Source organism: Lactuca serriola, chromosome 4 (genome assembly GCF_051521515.1).
Source record: "Lactuca serriola cultivar US96UC23 chromosome 4, Lser_US96UC23_V15, whole genome shotgun sequence".
NCBI lineage: Eukaryota > Viridiplantae > Streptophyta > Magnoliopsida > Asterales > Asteraceae > Lactuca > Lactuca serriola.
Window position 1 is genome coordinate 334,420,008 of NC_136411.1, and position 21,283 is coordinate 334,441,290.

The 21,283-nt window shown below is 34.6% G+C and overlaps 1 protein-coding gene across 1 annotated transcript; it reads left to right on the top strand.

The window, feature by feature from the left end:
• The first annotated feature begins 11,973 nt into the window (after positions 1-11,973).
• LOC145097465 (uncharacterized) lies at positions 11,974-16,164 on the top strand. Its single transcript, XM_079035034.1, has 2 exons — positions 11,974-14,675; positions 15,478-16,164. The coding sequence occupies exons 1-2, from the start codon at positions 12,089-12,091 to the stop codon at positions 15,897-15,899; spliced, it is 3,009 nt and encodes a 1,002-aa protein (XP_078891160.1). The 5' UTR covers positions 11,974-12,088; the 3' UTR covers positions 15,900-16,164.
• Positions 16,165-21,283: the final 5,119 nt, after the last annotated feature.

Consider the following 21,283-nt stretch of genomic DNA (forward strand, 5'->3'; position numbering starts at 1 on the left):
TTTCGAGTCATCACTTTAACAAGTGAGTGCATAGTTACTTTCAACTTACACATAGATATGAAGTATTTATTATAAATTACATGCTATATGTGCCTATTATCCGTGTTCCTGATATCTATGTTGGATGAACGATTTATACATTTTTTACTTGATTTAAATTGTATATGTATTTTATACCGATAAATATGTTGGGTAAAGATGGGTAGATGATATAGATGATGAAAGATGATGAGAGGCCTCGATGTTGAAAGCTGACCCAGTCATATATCGAAGTATGGATGATGACCACATACTATTCTAAACAGTCTAGTGGAATGTTAGCAGGCTCGCAACCTGTAGGTGTTTGTGAACGATGTGTTCACCCGGTGTACTCCATCCCCCTCATGGTTACCTTATTGACATATATTGCTGAGGAATCCCCTAAATAGTATTGTCTATCCCGATGATGATCCTTAGGATATGTCCCTTAAATTAGATACTTTAGGGACAAAAAGTGAGGATAACAGGAACGGGTAATCAAGTTAAATTATTTGATGAAATTAAAGAACTTAATTACTGTGGGTTAAAAACCATATGTGCTCACCAGGCTCCCAACCCTGACCCACTTAGTTTCTTGTATTATAGGTAGTGGCAAAAGAGCACATGAGTGTTGATCTGATGAGAGATCTATTGATTATAGGCCATTCGAATAAAGATATATGTAGGACCTGTACTATTTCAGTTTATGCTTATGTAGTGTCTTGACAATGACATCCTAAAATTTTTAATATGATTAAAATACATTTCTTTGGAAATGCTTTGATAATATCTTTATCATATTTTTGGGAAGAAATTGCGCAACATTATTCTTCAAAAGGATACTCTGATTTTCAAATAAAGCATTAACAAATTGATCTTTTTTAGCTGTGCAATTGGGGATGTCACACTAAGGTCATAACCAAATTGGTATAATGTTGATGAATAAGAGTAAAGCCCTTTTTGGTTTTCCCTCATAACCAAGAAGTTGCTTAACTTGATTTTAGAGAGAGATAAATGTTTATTAATATATTATATGACTAATATATTAATTAGAAATAGTTATAATTAATTAGAATTAAATTGGAATTAATTTTGGATTAATTAGAATTAATTAAAAGTTGAAAGACTATAGTTTTAATTGTTCAAAAGTTGAGTAGAGGGTAGGTTCCAGAACTCCATGTGATTGACGGTTTGGAGGCTTCTATTGGAGCCTTCTCGAAGCCTTCATCAAGATAAACAAAAACTAGATAATTACCTTATTTGAAATAATATTAGTTTATGTTCAAATTAGGGTTTCTAGGTGTTTCCTAGTCAGCTATAAATAGGACCTAATACTTGAGGATTTTCGGCCAATGCAATTGGATATACCATAGCCAAAAATTGCCTACATCTTCCCTCTCTCCTAAATCTTCTAGGGCTCTTGTGTTGTGGGTGTGAACCATTAGAGGATTGCACACAATTGAAGCTAGTTTTCAAGAGACTATTGGATTGGTCTAGTTGGATCAAAGGGTTTGTTTACAATAACAAATCAGAGGCATGTTGTTATCCTTTTGAATTTTGATTTTAATTAGGGTTTAGAATTTTGTTATTCAATTGAATGTTACTTCAGTAGAGTTATTACATAGATCAAATTAGGTTGCATGTACCCTTAAGAATTTACGGTATTTTCCACATTATTACATGTAAACACAACTTCACATTGTTAGTCAACAAGGGTAAATCTAGTCAGCCTCAGTCGGGACAACAAAATAGGTCTGGTTAGCAAAAGTTTTAGCCACGTTCACCTCGCCCTTTACAGTTCATTGCTACTGCTACTGCTCCATTAGTTGACATTGAGTCAGTTGAAAACATGCCACCTTCTGCATTGGATCCCAAGGTTTTTCAGAGTTTCAGAAAGTATTTGACCTCCAATCCTACTGCCATGTATGCATCTATGTCTCATTCTGATCCTACTTCATCCAGTACCCCAGGTATACCTTCATCTTTGTGGATTTTAGATTCTGGTGCAACCCATCATCTCCTTATTTGTCATTATTTACTTTTTTTTATGCATGCCATCTGTCTTTGTTATGTTTGCTAGTGATACATCTATGACAGTTGGGGTGTTGGGTCTATTTCTAATTCTCATATGTATTTTCCTGATGTTTATTACATTCCCAAACTCACTTTGAATCTTGTTTTGGTCAGCCAGTTGTGTAAGTCTGATAATTGGGTGTTGTTTCTGATTCCATATGTGTTATACATGACCAACACACTTAGAAGGTGATTAGGATCGACCGTAGGGTGGGATAACTTTATGTCTTAGAGGTTCTCAAAGTATCTACTGTTGTTGCCTCCATCATTGATTTGTCTTCTTTTCATTTGAGTCCTTTGTTGTCTCAGTTTTATCTTTGGAATTCTCGTTTGGGACATGTGTTTGTATCATGTTTGAATATTATAGCCTCTAGTGGTGTTTTGGTTCATTTAAACACTTGTGATATTTCTGATCGTAGTGGTTACAAACTAGCAAAATTATCTACTTTACATTTCATTAAAAGTATGTCTTGTTCTATTGCTCCTTTTGATATTATTCGTTCAGATGTGTGGGGTCCTGCACCAGTATCCACAAAAGGTGGGTTGGCCTATTATGTATCTTTTATAGATGATTATACTCGATATACCATGGTTTATCTTATGAAACACATATGTGATTTTGTTGGCATTTATAACAATTTTAGAGCTCTTTTTAAAACTCAACATTCAGTTGTGAGGAAGTGCTTCAGGTGTGACTTAGGGGTGAATACACCTCTAATGATTTTAATCAGTTACTTGCTTCTGATGGTACCATACACCAATCATTGTGCATTGATACTCCTCATCAAAACGGTGTAGCAGAACGAAAATACTGTCATATTATTGAAACAGCCCGCTCATTGCTCTTGTCTGCGTAGATTCCTAGTGCATTTTGGGGAGAAGCAGTCCCAACTACTGTTTATGTGATTAATCATATACATACTACATTTAATTCAAGAATGTCTCCTTTTGAGAGGTTATATGGTCACCTACCAAAATTCTCTGCTCTATGAGTCTTTGGATGTACTTGTTTTGTTCTTTATCCTCATGCTTAGAGGAACAAGTTAGGACCGAAATATACTATTTATGTATTCTTGGGGGTATGGTGTTGAACAGAAAGGAAATCGTTGCTATGATCTTGTGATTCAGAAGTTATATGTTTCTGGGCATGTAATTTTATTGGAACATATTCCTTTCTATTCGATTCCTACTACAACCCAAAATTTAACGAAGTTATATCTTCTGCATATTGATCCTTTTGATGAGGATATAGAGGCTTGAGACCCATCTATGCCGCCTGATCCTCCAGTTTATGAATCGCCCACTTCTTTATAGAGTTCCTCGACTCCTCTTATTCCTAAGTCTGCCCCTTCGACTGTTGAGATTGATGACCCACCTCCACCACCCCTCAGGAGGTCTACTCATCCTATTAACTCCACCGAGCTTCCAGATTTAGCTTACGCTACATACTCATGACCATTTTCTTCATTTATAACGAGCATTCATCATTTGTATGAACCTGAATCGTATAGAGAAGTTGTATTAGATCTTGTTTGGTAGAATGTTATGGCTGAGGAACTTACTGCTCTTCATCAAACTTATACATGGGATTTTGTTTCCCTTCCTCCTGGGAAACATATGATTGGTTGTCGTTGGGTGTACAAGATAAAAACAAAAGTCGATAAGTCTGTTGAGTAGTAGAAGGCTAGACTTGTAACAAAAGGGTATTCCCAACAACACGGTTTTGGCTATGAGGAAACCTTTTTCCCGGTGGCAAAGATGACGATAGTCCATACTATGAATGCAGTTGCATCAGTTCAACAGTGGAAGATCATTCAAATGGACGTCAAGAATGATTTTTTGAACTGCGACCTCCATGTAGAGGTTTATATGTCTCATCCCCCATAAATTCAGCACCAGCCGGTTGAGGTTTTTCAGCTTCGCAAAGCTTTGTATGATCTCAAGCAAGCACCTCGTGTTTGGTTTGAGAAATTCTCCATAGTGATTACCTCTCTTGGATTATTCCAGACTAATCATGATTCGACTTTTTTTTGTTAGATGCTTCAGTGCAGGACGGATTCTTGTGTCCTTATATGAGGATGACATGATTATTACTCGTGATGACCATGGTGGTATTCAGTCTTTGAAGCATGATCTAGCTCATCGATTTTGTATGAATGATTTGGACTTGTTGCGTTATTTTTTTGGTATTTAGGCAGCCCAGTCTAAAAAAGGGTATCTTCTTCTTAGACTAAATATATATATTTGACTTGTTTACACGGGCGGGCCTTTCTGACAATCAGATTATTGATACTCCTCTAGAAACCAATGCATGGGACTCTCCTACTGATGGTGTTCCTTAGTCTGATCTGAATCTTTATGACATTGTTGTGGGAAGTTTGGTTTATCTCGGAGTTAGTCGTCTGGATATTGCTCATGATGTTTATGTTGTCAGTTAGTTTGTTACTGCTCATACCTCTGTTCATTGGGGATTTGTATTCCGTATTCTGAGATATCTTTGTGGCACTCAGTTTCAAACACTCTTGTTTCCCTCAACGTCTTCTCTTGAGTTACGTGCCTATAGTGATGCTGAATGGGATGGGGATCGTCATGATTGTAAATCCACCACCAGATTTTGCATATTTCTTTAAGAATCTCTCAATTCATGGAAGAACAAGAAACATGATGTTGTCTCTAGATCTTCCATGGAGGCTGAGTATCGTGCTATGGTTGTGATTACATGTGAGATTATTTGGTTATAGTGGCTTCTTGCAGATATGGGGGTTCACATTTCTTCACCTACCCCTCTTCATTGTGATAACAAAAATGTGATACAAATTGCGAAGAATTATGTTTTCCATGAGCGGACGAAGCACATAGATATTGATTGTCACTTCACCCATCGTCACTTACAGCTCAAAACCATATCGCTTCCATTTGTTTCATCAACCTTGCAGCTTGCGAATATTTTTACGAAGGCTCTATCGACATCTCAGTTTCGTTTCTTGTGTGACAAACTTTCAATGCTTATTTCTTTGACATTGTGAGTTTGATGGGGATGTTAGTCTATATGCTGTTAACCCACATGTTCATGGGCCCTTTAGGCTTTAGCCCATTAAGGTTTGGTCTTAATTAGTATTTATTCTCCATTTTCTTCTATGTAGCCTTAATATTTTTCGTTTTTTTATTGAGAACCTTGTAATTTTTCTCTTTCAATATATATATATATATATATATATATATATATATATATATATATATATATATGGCTAGGTTAAAGTGTTTTTTACATTTATTGTGTGCTAGAATGCACCAATAGAAATTTAGTAAAATTATATTATTATTTAATTAAATAATGATAGATATTAAATGGTTTCCATAATTGTATTGATATTAAATGATATCCATAATTATAATTTTTCTCTTTATGGAAATTAATTAAATTCGTCATTAATGTCAACAATAACATTCTTTCAGAATGAATTCGTATCTAGGTTTTTATGTCAGCAATAACATTATTTCATGACTCACTCACTTAAAATACAATAAAGTTATATAGAATATGAAGAATGAGTGTGTATTGTAGTAGAATATACTCTCGTTCTCCTAGAATACATTCTTATTATTTTATATATGAATTCATTCTGAAAGAATATTATTATTGACATTAATGACGAATTAAATTAGTTTCCATAAAAAAGAATTATAAATATGGATATCATTTAATATACATTTAATGTTACTCAATTCTTATTGGAACATTCTAGCACACAATAGATGTGAGAAACATTTGAACCTATATATATATATATATATATATATATATATATATATATATATATATATATATATATATATATATATATATATATATATATATATATATATATATATCGAAGTACCCTTAAATACATGAAAGAGACATTTCAATCATATTATGGATACATCATTTGACGAGTCATTTACAACCTTACTACCTTAGCTTGAAAGTGTAAATTCCTCTTTTTTAACCATGTGAAGAAATTAATGTAGATTTTGTAAACTAATCGAGTAAAATGTGTTACACACCAAGGTTACAAAAAGAAAATGGTAATTTCACACCTTCACAATGAAGAGGAGTGTTTTGATAATTTGAAATGAAAAGAGGTAATGGGAGACCTTCTTATATTGGGGACCCCTATCTACCATGCCGTTCAGTCAACACATCAATTTGCTGGCATTTATCAACCCTATTGTCCAGTCACATTTTATACACCCAAAATACCTTGTAACCATGATATTTATAAATATGTCGGAAAATATAAATATCAAATGATTTTTGGGCCTTTCAAGATTTTTGGAGTTGAAATATTCCATATTAATATAAGTAAAACTATAGGTTGAAAACTTAACATGGCGTTGAGAATCAAATTGTTGAGGAGTAAATTTCGATAAAGGAGTCGCATATCAAAACTTGAGTGGTTTTCCATAAAGGGTTTGTGACGGGTCGGTATGGACACAAAAGGTAATAAATTTGGAACAATAATTTTGATTTCCTTATCCTTCTTTAACTAAAGGACCATGTTTACCCTACAACTTACCTCTGCACCAAACATAGTATTTGTGAATGTTAAGAAATTATCTTCAAGCCCGAATAATAATAAACTAAGAGCGGAACTTTAAAAATCAGAATTAAAAAAAAAAAACAATAATAATCTTGAGAATGTAGAGAATAAAATAAAGAACATGAGGTTGACGATAACTTTCTTGAAATATTTGAATGAGAGCTTCTTGTCTGTTTTTCTTCTCATTCACTGTATTGTGATAACTAATTTTGAATATATATATATATATATATATATATATATATATATATATATATATATATATATAGGTTATATTGATTCCAGTAACTATTGTGTGCCAGAATGCATAGATCTTGACCATCGGATGAATAGAATCAACAATCATGATCTGAGGGTCTATGATATTACAATAGGGTAGCATGTATCATATAATCACACAATTTTTATCAAAAGGGTATTTTGGATAATTAACTACATTTATAAAAGGAAATTTTCGGATTTTTAGGGATGATTAATTCTCCTAATTTAAAAAAATCTGAATTTTTTAATTAATTCAATTTCAATTTTTACCGATTTTATTCTATCAGAATATTTTTTTTTGTTAGAATGATACTCTTTCAGAATTGTATTCTAATAGAATATTACTGAAGAAAAACAAAATTCATGAATAAAATGTTCAAATAACAAACATTCTAATATATTCTTATACATCCGAACTTAAATACAAATTCATACATATTCTTACAGACTAAAAGTCTTATACATTTTAATATAGTTATAAAAATTCTAAAAGAATATAAACAAAAATGAATAACATTCTTAAAAAAAAAATAACAACATTCCGCTAGAATACTATCGTGTGTCATGTTTTCTTCTTGAATTCTTGAATTCTGAAACAATATTGCTGTTTTTGGATGTTGAATCTTGAAATTTTGAAAGAATATTGTTGTTTTTCTTTATTCTTTGAGAATGAAGTATCATATATCTTTTTTTCATAAGTTTCCTCATCATTCCTGCATCATCCTAACAACTGCACCTTAAGCATACAAATAATTAATTGCAATTCTTTCAGAATACAACAAAAATATTCTTACAGAATAAACTATTCTTGCAGAATAAAATATAATCATTTTACTTGGAACAAGGGGAAAAAAGTTAATAGAAAACTCAAGTAAGGATCAAAATTGCAAGAAAAAACTTTTTGGAATCAAAATTGCAAGAAATCAGCTAAACTCAGGGACCACTTTTGTAATTTACTCTAATAACAACATAACATCACCTGGTGAGCAGCAACTTCCCTAGATGGAAATGAATATGTTCTTTCCCATTTCTGAAATTTTACTTGATACTTCCCAACGAAAATCACCAGTGTAAAGCATGTTCCCAAAATCACCACGGAATAGATACATAACTGCACCTGCCACATACAAAAAGAATAACTCGAATCAAAGATACAACTAAACTTTTGAATATAAATGTTACATATCAATCTATACAAGAAACTCAAGAACTTGCATCAGTTACATATTTGACATATGCAGGGAGAGATGGAGGGAAAGGATAAAGTTGCTAAATTTTTGGATTCAAGTAGTGCTTGAAGCAGTTCCAGTTCCAGTTTATTCAAAAAAAACTTCAATCTATCACCAAGCAAAACTTTTCAATTTATCTGTCAAAGAAACGTCAAAATGAAAACTGTCAAAAGTTCAAGCATATTAAACAAGAGCTTTGAGCCGAAAAAACCAAAATCAAAATCAATTATACCTCAACTAGTAAATCATCCTGCCCAAACAAAATGGTCCAGACTCCAGAATACATTACCATGTTATTCAGTTGCATAGTTCACCACTAATAACTTTTAATTAGAAGTCAAAGTATAAATCAAGCACTCATTCAATAATGAACAAAATGTATTGAGAAATTGAAATAAAAAAAGTGACGAGCAATGAATTGAATCAAATCCAAATCAGACTAACCGGGGCAATGATTGACATCAATTGTTATAACTTCACCCCTAGTTTCCAAGCCAGACCACAATGAAACCAAAGATAACGAGTACCATTGTCCAATTTCGAGAACTCGAAGCAATGAGAGATCGAAACCGGGGAATTTGGGGGAGAAAAGCTTAGCAGTGATGGAAGAATAGAATAGTGGACCTTTCTTCCAACGAGAAGACAAGCCAGCGGTATGATCGGCGTGAAGATGAGTTAAGAAATAAACCTGACTGCCTTCAGCCCAACGATCGATTGATTGTAGAAGAAGAAGCAGAAGTCGTGGATTAGAAACAATGATGAGTTAGATTTAGGGCTAGGGTTAAGTAGTTGGTCAAAGAGATTTTTATGGTAATTCCCATTAATTAAGGGATTTTATTTTAATTATCATTCTAAAGTTACATAATTACCCTTATTCAATTTTTTAATTATTTAATTATTCCTCAATTCCTATTGGTGCATTCATGCACACAATAGTTGCTATAAACATTTGAACCTAGCTCTCTCTCTCTCTCTCTCTATATATATATATATATATATATATATATATATATATATATATATATATATATATATATAGGTTCAGGTTCATTTGAGACCATTCTAATTTTGTGAGACCGTGAGACCAAATCTAAAAATAATTTTAAAATGCAAAATAAACGGAAAAATCCAAAAAAAAAAATTTAATATTATTTTCGGAACTTGAATTAACTAAAAAAAATATAAAAAAATAAAAAAATTCCGTTTTTTTTTTAAAAATACGTGAAATATTCTAAATAGAATATTACACTGACATATTCTAAAAAATAATTTTAAAATGCAAATAAATGGAAAAATCTAAAAATTCTTTTTTTAAATATTATTTTCGGAAATTGAATTAACTAAAAAAAAATAAAATAAAAAAAATCCTTTTTTTTTTTTGAAAAATACGTGAAATATTCTAAATAGAATATTACACTGTACATGTTCTAAAAATAATTTTAAAATGCAAAATAAATGGAAAAATCAAAAAATTCTTTTTTTAAATATTATTTTCGAAATTTGAATTAACTAAAAAAAATTAAAAAAATAAATAAATGCGTCTCACGGTCTCACAAAATTAGGCCGTCTCACATGAACCTAACCCTATATATATATATATATATATATATATATATATATATATATATATATATATATATATATATATATATATATAATTCCTAAAATATATATTTCATAAATTTTGTTTCCGTTTGTTTTTTCTCGGTTTTTATATTTTATAAAACCAAACGAGATATATACAGTAAAATCACAATATTTTTATCGATTTGACAAAAAAATCCTAAACTTTTTTTTTTACAGTAAAGTCCAAATTACTGACAGTTTTTGACACTTTTACACTTTTTTTTTTCTGGTTAGCCGGTAATTGTGATTTTTTTGTCAAAAAAATAAAGTTTAGGACTTTCTTGTCAAATCATCAATTAGGACTTTACTGTAAAAAAAAGAAAGTTTAGGACATTCTTGTCAAATCGTTGAAAATATTGAGACTTTAGTGTATTTTCGTAACCCAAGAACATTTAATTGTGACTTTTGTTGCAACACCACTGTTTTTTTTATCATCGTCATCTTTACCCTGACACAATCACGATCAGGAGAAACATATGCAAAAGAGAGAGCGAGAAAGGGTGAAAAGACTTGTAAAACTTTCTTCATGCTTCGCCAACAAATCTTGAACTAAAAAGTGGGAACAGATTATGCAAGCACAAACAACACATGCCTAACCAAAAAGGTGTGAATCTGGAGAAGGGAAAGAAGTGTAATTTCATTTTTTTTCGGTTTCTTATTTCTCCATTTTTGGGACTGCAAATAACCAACACAACCCTGATTCTTTCTTTCTTTCTTTCTTGATTATCTCCATTTTTTTCAATGTCGATTTGTTGAGTTAAAAAATGATTTAACAAGAAGCAAACGTTAACGATTTCAATAGGATCTAGCTGACTAGAGAAAGTTTCAATAACTCTTATGCTTAAAGAGTTTCATACCATTAAATTTCTAACCAAAAAAGGGATATATACACTAAAGTCCCAATATTTTCAACGATTTGACAAGAAAGTCATAAACTTTATTTTTTTGACAGTAAAGTCCTAATTGACGATTTGACAAAAAAGTAATAAACTTTATTTTTTGACAAAAAGTCCTAATTACCGGCTAACCGGAAAAAAAAGGTAAAAATGTCAAAAAATACCGGTAATTTGGACTTTACTGTAAAAAAAAAATAAAGTTTAAGACTTTTTTTGTCAAATCGATGAAAAAATTAGAAATTTAATGTATATATCCCAAACCAAACCGACCCAATATATATATTTTTTTTAAATCAAACCTAAACCGTCAGTTTTTATTATCGTTTCAATTTTTAGGTTTCAAATTTGTTAGTTTTCGGTTTTCAGGTTAGGTTTTGCTCACCCCAAGTGAAATATGATCACCACCACAATTGACCACAACCAATCACATCTTTTTCTCTCTCCATCACTCTCTACATTTATCTATATTTAATTAATTATTTTTTCATTTAAACGATAAAAAATAAATATATTGTAATATATAATTTTGGGTATACCAACATACTATGATTGTATGTGGTTATTAGAAAAGGTCTTATTGGTACCAAATTTTTTGAATTTTCTAATTTTTTAAGACTGATTGAACAGTGTCGTAGTGGTTTTACCACACCCTATAATCCAATACTCCTTCCGTCTCAATATTATTGTCCACAGATAAAAAACACACAGATTAAGAAAAACATTAATTACCACTAACTTTATTTAATAAAATGACAGTTTTGTCCTTACTTTGTATTTAATGTTCCGTTAAATGCTTAGTTGGTTAACTAATAATGAAGGGATATTTTGATAAAAATGTTATTTATTTTCAGAAGTAAACTGTTATTTTAAAACAAACCAAAAGAAAAAGACGGACTATAATTTTGAGAAGGAAGAAATATATAATCTAATATACGTAATCAAATAGCAAAATTAAGTCGTCTATAATCCTATCCGTATTTTTTTTTTATCATCAAATATATATCATTACTTTAATAATTAAGAAAAAAACAAAAACTACTCATTAAATTTTCTTAAAATTAGAGCAAGTCATGTTCTTCTTTCTTGAAATCAAACTCCTCGATGCCATGGTTTCTCATTGCTCGAAAAAAACAATTCACAGAAAATATGTCCACTAAGGCACTAATGAATGACAAGAAAACCAAAAGGACATGTCAACTAAAAAGACCTTTTTAACCTCGTCCCCCCTATTCCTTTCCAAAAGTACCCTCCCTTTTCCCTCAGTTCACTATTCATAATTTTAAACTCAAAAATAGAAAATCTTAATCCACACCTCAACCCCCCTTCACTGACTACTTTAACTTCACCCACTCCCCTTCAATCATCGGAACACACAGTGTGTGTGTGTGATCGAGAACCCAAAATGAGGGTCTTTCTTCTCTCCCTCCTGTTACAATTACTAGCCACTTCCTCCGCCATTAAATCAGGCCGCTTGCCGGAGTTTCGAGCTCTGCTTTCCCTGAAAACCTCCATTACAGACGACCCACAGTCTTCTCTTTCCTCATGGAACATCTCCACTAGCCACTGTACTTGGTTTGGCGTTACCTGCGACTCTCGACGTCGCGTCACCGCCTTAGAAATCTCCGGTGTCAACATCACCGGCGCTCTTTCCTCTGACATTGGTAGCCTCCGCAACCTCGTTAATCTCACTGTCGCTGCTAACAACTTTATCGGACCTATCCCACCGGAGATTTCGTTAATCTCTGGTCTTCGTGTTCTTAATCTGTCAAACAATATCTTTAATGAAACCTTCCCGCCGGAGCTCGCAACCCTTAAGCTTCTTGAAGTGCTTGACCTTTACAACAACAATCTCACCGGTGACCTTCCTGTTGGCGTTTCCGAAATGGCGTCACTTCGTCATCTTCACCTCGGCGGAAACTACTTTTCCGGTGTTATTCCACCGGAGTACGGCCGGTTTCCGTCACTTGAATATTTGGCCGTATCCGGGAACGAGCTCACCGGTACTATTCCGCCGGAAATCGGAAACATAACTACTCTTAAACAGCTATACCTCGGTTATTACAATGGTTACTCTGGTGGTATTCCTCCGGAAATCGGTAACTTGTCTAACCTAATCCGTTTCGACGCCGCCAACTGCGGTCTCTCCGGTGAAGTTCCTCCTGCAATCGGAAATCTTAAAAACCTAGACACGTTATTTTTACAAGTAAACGGACTTTCTGGATCTCTAACGAAAGAGCTTGGGACTTTAATCAGCTTAAAATCAATGGATCTATCGAACAATATGTTCACCGGAGAGATACCGGAGTCATTCAAAGAGCTCGCCAACCTAACTCTTCTCAACCTTTTCCGAAACAAACTCCACGGTTCTATACCGGAGTACATCGGAGAGCTGCCGGAGTTAGAGGTGTTGCAGCTTTGGGAAAACAATTTCACCGGCAGCATTCCTCAAGAGCTTGGCAAGAACGGGAAGCTACAGATTCTCGATGTGTCTTCGAACAAATTAACCGGTTCGCTTCCTGTTAATTTGTGTACAGGTAATAAACTCGAAACCCTAATCACTTTAGGGAACTTCTTGTTTGGACCTATTCCAGAATCTCTGGGTGAATGTCAATCGTTAAGTCGAATCCGAATGGGAGAGAATTATCTAAATGGTTCGATTCCGAAAGGGCTTTTTAGTTTGCCCCAATTGTCACAGGTCGAACTTCAAGACAATCTCCTCTCCGGTGAGTTTCCGGTGACAGATTTTGTTTCGGGCAGTCTCGGTCAGGTTAGCCTGTCCAACAACCACCTCACCGGTCAATTACCGGCTTCCATTAGTAACTTGACCGGCGTCCAGAAGCTTCTGCTTGATGGCAATAAGTTCACCGGAGCCATTCCACCAGAAATAGGTCAACTCCAGCAGTTGTCGAAGATTGATTTCAGTCACAATAGTTTCTCCGGCGAGATTACACCGGACATCAGTAAGTGTAAGCTTTTGACATATGTCGATCTTAGCCGGAATCAGTTCTCCGGTGAAATCCCGACTCAAATCACAGGTATGCATATCCTCAATTACTTGAATCTCTCCCGAAATCTTCTCGTGGGGACAATTCCAACCTCCATATCTTTAATGCAAAGCTTGACCTCCGTCGATTTCTCCTACAACAATCTCTCCGGCCTTGTTCCCGGCACCGGTCAGTTCAGTTACTTCAATTACACTTCATTTTTGGGGAATCCCGATCTGTGTGGACCTTATTTAGGTCCATGTAAAGATGGCGCCATGAACAACACTCATCAAAAACATTCAAAAGGACCACTCTCATCTTCCGTCAAGCTTCTTCTCGTCATCGGATTACTCCTCTGCTCTATCGCATTTGCCATTGCGGCCATTCTCAAAGCTCGATCCATCAAAAAAGGAAACGAAGCTCGAGCATGGAAGCTCACAACCTTCCAACGCCTTGACTTCACCTGTGATGACGTTCTCGATAGCCTGAAAGAAGACAACATCATCGGAAAAGGAGGTGCAGGAGTCGTTTACAAAGGCGTCATGCCAAACAACGAACACGTCGCTGTCAAGCGGTTACCCGTCATGAGCCGTGGTTCAGCTCACGACCATGGATTCAACGCTGAAATCCAAACCCTAGGTAGAATCCGACATCGCCATATCGTGAGATTACTAGGGTTTTGCTCAAATCATGAAACGAATCTTCTGGTTTACGAGTATATGCCTAATGGAAGTTTAGGAGAAATGCTTCATGGCAAAAAAGGTGGCCATTTGCATTGGGACACGAGATATAAAATCGCATTGGAAGCAGCAAAGGGTCTCTGCTATCTCCACCATGATTGCTCGCCATTAATCCTCCATCGTGATGTCAAATCCAACAACATACTCTTGGATTCCAATTTTGAAGCACATGTCGCCGATTTTGGGCTCGCAAAGTTCTTACAGGATTCCGGCACCTCCGAATGCATGTCCGCCATTGCCGGTTCTTATGGATATATCGCACCTGGTATATATTATTATCAACCTAATTAATTATGATTATAGCTTTTAGATTATGAAAAATTACAAAATTACCATCTTTTTGATACTTTTCACAAAATGACTACCATTTTTATATAGGCTTATTAAAAGTTGAAAATTGTCTTTTGACCATAAAAACCTTCAAAAACAAAATTCCAAGAAAAATCATGTCTTTTTTTTGATAAATTCCTAATTTTTTATAACTATTAAGTCCTGATTATTTAATATTTTGTCAAAATTAACTAAAAAATCCTTAATTTTATTTTAACTAGAAAGGACAGATTATCATGTAAAATTAAATAATCGGGATTTCTATTAAATTTTTTTTAGGACTTTATCAAAATTCTTCCTAAAACAATGGAACTTTTCTACATAAAACCTTATTTTTAAAATGTAATTTGCATTATATAAGTCGGTGGGCATTTTTTTATAAGTACAAAAAAGGTGGGCATTTAACAAAATGACTCAATCCATTTTGGTTATTTTGGTAATTTCCTTCTTATATATTATCTCAAAAATAACCAAAATTATGGTCTTGCATAACAAATAGTTTTGCAATTGGCTTGCCACAAAAAAGAAATTAAAAACTTAAAATTTTTTTTATTGACAAAAGGCTGCAAAAAACTGACAAAGGTCGACGAAATACAAGTTTGCAGCCTTTTGTCGATAAAAGTAAATGTGCAACTAAATTAGACCATTTACTTTGGTCATTTTTGTTACGGATTATTTTTGTGATTATTATTTCATTTTTGAATAACGGTTATTTTTCATTTTACCTTTTTTTGTAGAGTACGCATACACGCTAAAGGTTGATGAAAAGAGTGATGTGTATAGTTTTGGTGTGGTTCTTTTGGAACTAGTAACCGGTAAAAAACCAGTTGGTGAATTTGGTGATGGGGTCGATATTGTTCAATGGGTGAGAAAGATGACCGATGGCAACAAAGAAGGTGTTTTAAAAATCATGGATACAAGATTATCAACTGTCCCGATTCATGAAGTGATGCATGTGTTTTACGCCGCCATGTTGTGTGTTGAAGAACAGGCGGTGGAACGCCCGACTATGAGAGAGGTTGTTCAGATCTTGACGGAGCTTCCAAAACCACCACCATCTGCCGCCACCACTGCCTCCTCCACGGATCCATCATCTCCGGTGGATGTGGAGGTGGAGAAGAAAGGGGAAGACAAGTTGGGTGACCTTTTAAGTTTGTGAAATTGGGGATGTGGAATTTAAGTGTTTGTTGCTTAAGTTTTATGGATTAAAGTAATTGGGTAATTTAGGTTTGTTTTATTTATTATATATTTATTTTGGGGTTAAATTATGGTTTATTGTTGTTGAAGTGTTTAAGAGTGGTTTGGAGGTGATTTATGTATAGGAGCATTGGTTGGGGGGTTTGAGTTAATGTTAGAATTGGAGGTGTATTTTCATGATCATTAAGTTAATTAAAATCATATGAATATGGTATGGTGTTTGATAAGTGAAGTAATGTGAAGATCAATATATGTTCTATGAATTATTGAGAAGTTATAAATATGTGACTAGCATATTGCTACATAGACCTATTACCTTTTTATTATTATATTCTTGTTTGAATGTTTGCATTAGTTAATGAATTGTTATTTTTTACATACATGTACATACCTTATTCGGATAGTGTTTGATGTATAATAATTAAAGCTTAGTGACATAATGAAATAGATCTTGCATGTTCACCCAAAAAAGAAAAAAGAGAGGTGAAACTTTGGTCCATTGATCAGGAAAATTGATTACTTACCTTTGTTGCTCTTTATATTATAATATTCAATTGTATTATTTTAGAAAAAATCTTAGTTAATTTATGTTATATTTTCTGTTGGGGGAATTGATTTTAGGAAATTGAGTAATCTAATCGGTGGATTTTTTTTTTCAAAAAATTGACTATTTTTTCATTTGAAAAATAACAATTCGGTTCGGAATGTCCATTTCGAACCTGAATTCCGAAATGGATAAACAGGTAAAATGATCCGACCCGAGAACATGGTTCCTTATTTATATAACATTTTGAACTAATTTTAATTTCAGACTTTATTTCAAACTCACTTTCATTCCGAACAATATCAAACTTAAATAATGTCTTCTTTTAACAATGAAGAGATTCGGTTTTTATTTTTATGTATCTATTATTGCTATAATTATATGTTTTTATTAGCGAATATATGTTAAAAAGTAGATATTTTTGTTTTTTTTTGTATGAATTGATGCCATTAAATAAGTATTTATCGTTACTTTGAATTTTACTAGTTTTAGACTATTGTAGGATTATATATGAGTTTATGTGTGCACTAGAACATCTAATCTTAAAAAAACATAATTTTGAACCTGTCCGAAACGACTCCGAAATACAACGAACATGTCTGGAATTTGTAGAACAACTCTGAAATATGAAGAACTATTCTGACATGGTATTCCGGAATACGTTTGTCAGAAACACACATTGTACTCTAGGATATTGTTCTGAAATTTTAACCGTAACATAGTTATTTTAGTTCGGAACATGCAACAACTGTCTAACTATAATTCCTTTCATTTTAGCATGATAGGACATACAACGCGGTTGTCACTACAATCTGCAGACCTAAACTCGGCAGGGAAATCATTGCTCGTTTACATACACCAACACATGCAATGTTTAGGACATCATGTTGTGGTGCTTTTGTTAACATCTTGATGGGTGTTGAATTCCACAATTTACTATGCATTTATCTTCTATGCAAAGAAGTTAGTACTTATTCTTGGGTTGATTTGGAGGAGCTTCTATTTTCAATACACAACTACCGGGTATTCTTTGGCAATAGAGCTTTGTGCCATGTAATGAACTTGCAGGGGAATATTTCTTGGTACAAAGAATACCCGGTAGTTATGTACTGGAAATAGAATACCCGGTAGTTGTGTATTGGAAATAGAATACCCATACATAACTACCGATACTTCATCTCTGACGCAGTTCAAAAAATGTGTATTGCCATTTATCTTTCCTTCAGAGCTAGTGAAAGTTATTGACATTATTTAGGTGTTCAATAACTCACTTCATCAATTACAAGATACAAACGATGTGTGAGCCAACCTACTGTATATCTTAGAATAAGGATTTTGTGTCAGATATCCTCGATGTCTGGTTAAGGATAAATATCTTTCATCCGTCTTTGATTTGGATGAGTTTAACAGGTATAAAGTGATTTATATTATATCAAATAATATATTTACTTTATAGTTATTAAATGAAATTGTTCACACATATACCCTTAAAGTAGTGTAACAACGTAAATTTTCAAACCAAAATTTTTCAATTTAAAAACACATTTATCACAATAATAAAATCTCAAAATGTCACAATGTCAGATCATCAAATCTCATAATCAAAACTGTATATATCAAAACTCCAGGATCTTCTCAATCACAACTCAATCTCGGATGTGTGTACAATCAAGCCGGTGCCTTCCTGTGATCCTAAGAAGTACTTGAAACACATAACACATAACATGGTAATCACGAGACTTAATGAGTTCCCCAAAATACCACATACAACTCATTATCCACTCGAGGCTATAACATAGTAAGACCCTCCGGTCGATGTGTCTTAGTGGGACCCTCCGGTTCCACAACTCTGATGGACCCTCCGGTCCTAACTCTGTAAGCTCAGAATAATACACAACATAAATCACAAAGAAATAATGCACGATATCACAATACAAATATAAGCCCATAAGACCTTCCGGTCACAAAGAAAAATCACAAAGAAATAACCACGCACTCGAATCTCGGACCAGCCTCCGCCTAACATAAATGATGAATATCTCTAATTAATACTCTTTTCACGACTCTAATAACCGGAGGCTATTCTTTCTCTCTCTAACTCTTGAAGTGGATAAAAGGCCATTTTACCCCTCCATGGTCTCCATTACTCATGCTTGACCAAACCTTAAAGTCAACAGAAGTCAAACTTGAGTCAACCGTCCATGTTTGACCCGACTCGCCGAGTGCACCCATGTGACTCGTCGAGTCTACTCATTTCCTCATAAGTCTCGTGAAGGTCGCACTCAGCTCGTCAAGTTGACCCCTAACTCGCCGAGTTATCACATGATCAAGCTCATCGGGACAAACCCACACTGACTTGTCGAGTCAGCTCATCGACTCGACGAGTCCATTCAAACTCATACCTCATTCAGACGATTCTAAGCAGATCTACCACTCCAAACACTAGATCTAGCATCTCACGACTCAGTTGTCATGTAAAGCTTTGATCTTTACATTCATGCATGGTAATTTTGCTCCAACATACCAAAACATGCTCTCACAAGGTGTTAAGCACAATAACCCTCATATGGATGAATAAATTTGGGACCTTTGGACTCTAGGGACCTCACAAGGTCCAGATCTAAGGTTTAAACCCCAAGATAACTCTATATGCTCGAAGTCCCATCAAAAGGTGGAAGAAACCCTAATCTTCCATAGAAATGAGATCTAGGCAAATAAATGAGAAAGGTGCAAGCTTTTACCTCCCACTGAAGCCCTTGCATGAAGATACACCATATCCAATCGATTCTCTTGCTGCCTTGATGAATAATCTCCTCTTCTCCTCAAGACATGCACTAGGTTACTCCAAGTTTAGCTTCTAAGACTCTCATAGCTCACTACACACGTTTAGGGTTTTACACAGGAAGGTTAAGCAGCTGGGGAGGCAGAAATGAGGGCATAAGTTCTCTTATATAGGCCCCAACCCTGGTAAATTAGGGTTTCTCTGCCCAACACCAACTTTGCAAGTCGAATCTTTGACTCGTCGAGTTCATTCATTAATCTTACTCGGTCAACTCGACTGTACTCTTCGAGTTGGACTCACAACTCGTCAAGTCACTCAATAAACATCAACATTAAACACGTGAATAATATACCTGGGAGTCCAGATGTTACAATTCTCCCCCACTTGAATTAGATTTTGCCCTCGAAATCGCTCCTCAACATCACATAGATCGAACCCAACAACCCAAAAAGCACCACCGAAAGGATCTCATACCACACAACTATCTTCCTCTAGGGACACCTAAATCCAAACAGGAACTCTCAAACCTGAAAAAAGGACAGACCCCTCTGCCGCTACGATACCCGATCTGACTTTCTTGAATCTGGAAACTCTAGTTGCTTGTCTCACTGCCAGACCGCCCTCTCAAGATATTACCATGTTATTCGCTCCTCGAATAACAGACCCCGATAATTCATTGCCCCTTTGATTCTCTTGTGTGACTGATAGAAACAAGTTAGTGAGCAATAATTGGGTACCGATCATGTTGGGTTTTGAGCATTCTAACACTCCTAACGTGTACATGCAACACTAAATACCTTGGATCTATGTTTTCTCTATTATACATGCAAACTTGAACTTTCCAAGGTATTACCCTAACTAGCATACAAAATGTAACACCCATAAAAATCAAGCCAATTTAAAACTTTTCAAACATCCAAAAACCATTAGTTATTACAAAATGTTTTCAAAATAGTTTAATATCAGAGTATCCCAGAAACCATAAGTCCAAAACACGAGGATGTGTACGGTCACGCCTTCGCCTTGCCAAGTCATCTGAAGCACTTGAAACATTAAACTGAAACCGTAAGCACAAAGTTTAGTGAGTTCCCCCAACATACCCATACCCACAACAATACACATATAATCATAAACAACATATTATGGGTCCAGTCAACCATCGGGTTGGAATACCCCTGACCCACAACCAACAGGTTGGAATGCCAACATATTGTGGGTCTAATCATCCTCGGGATGGAATACCCAAGGCCCTCAACCAACAAGTTGGAATGCCAACACACTATGGGTCAAATAAACCATCAGGTTGGAATACCCCAGGCCCACAACCAACAGGTTGGAATGCCCACACACTATGATTCCAATCATCATCGGGATGGAATACTCACGGCCCACAACCAACAGGTTGGAATGCCCAGGTCTATTGGCTTTCGCACAAAGCAGATAAGCCTCAACCGCCAAATAAATATGTGCACACACACACACACACACACACATATATATATATATATATATATATATATATAACAGATAATCACATAATAGTTTATAGACAACAACTGATCTAACGGATCATACCACATAGCACATAATACCATCCTATCTACAAGGATACCGATCTAACAGATCATACCACATACTACATAATGTTATCCTATCCTCTAAGATACCGATCTAACAGATCATACTATCATAACATAACTAGATAAGAATCCAAAGGGACGGCCTTGGTGCCTTAGACCCTTGAGTATAGTGAGGATAACTCACCTGACATTGCTGAAGTCCCACGGTTAAAACTTCAGCTGCTGGTTAACAGATTTCTGAACTGTCAACATCAAACAATACCCAATTAATAATTGGGTTCCAAGCCCAAGGTCCAACTCAAACTCCAAAGACCCAATAATCAAATAATGGGCTAAAGCCCAACATATGGCCCAAATTTCCAAATTGGGCCCATACCTCTACATGGTATTTCCTTAAGGCCCATCCAATTATTATGGTCCAACTCTTGGTATTCCCATGG

Excerpts from the sequence above, each read along its gene's own strand:
- LOC145097465 (XM_079035034.1), top strand. The coding sequence starts at position 12,089 with ATGAGGGTCTTTCTTCTCTCCCTCCTGTTACAATTACTAGCCACTTCC. Across the intron at positions 14,676-15,477 it reads TTATGGATATATCGCACCTG|AGTACGCATACACGCTAAAG; the intron begins GTATATATTATT and ends CTTTTTTTGTAG.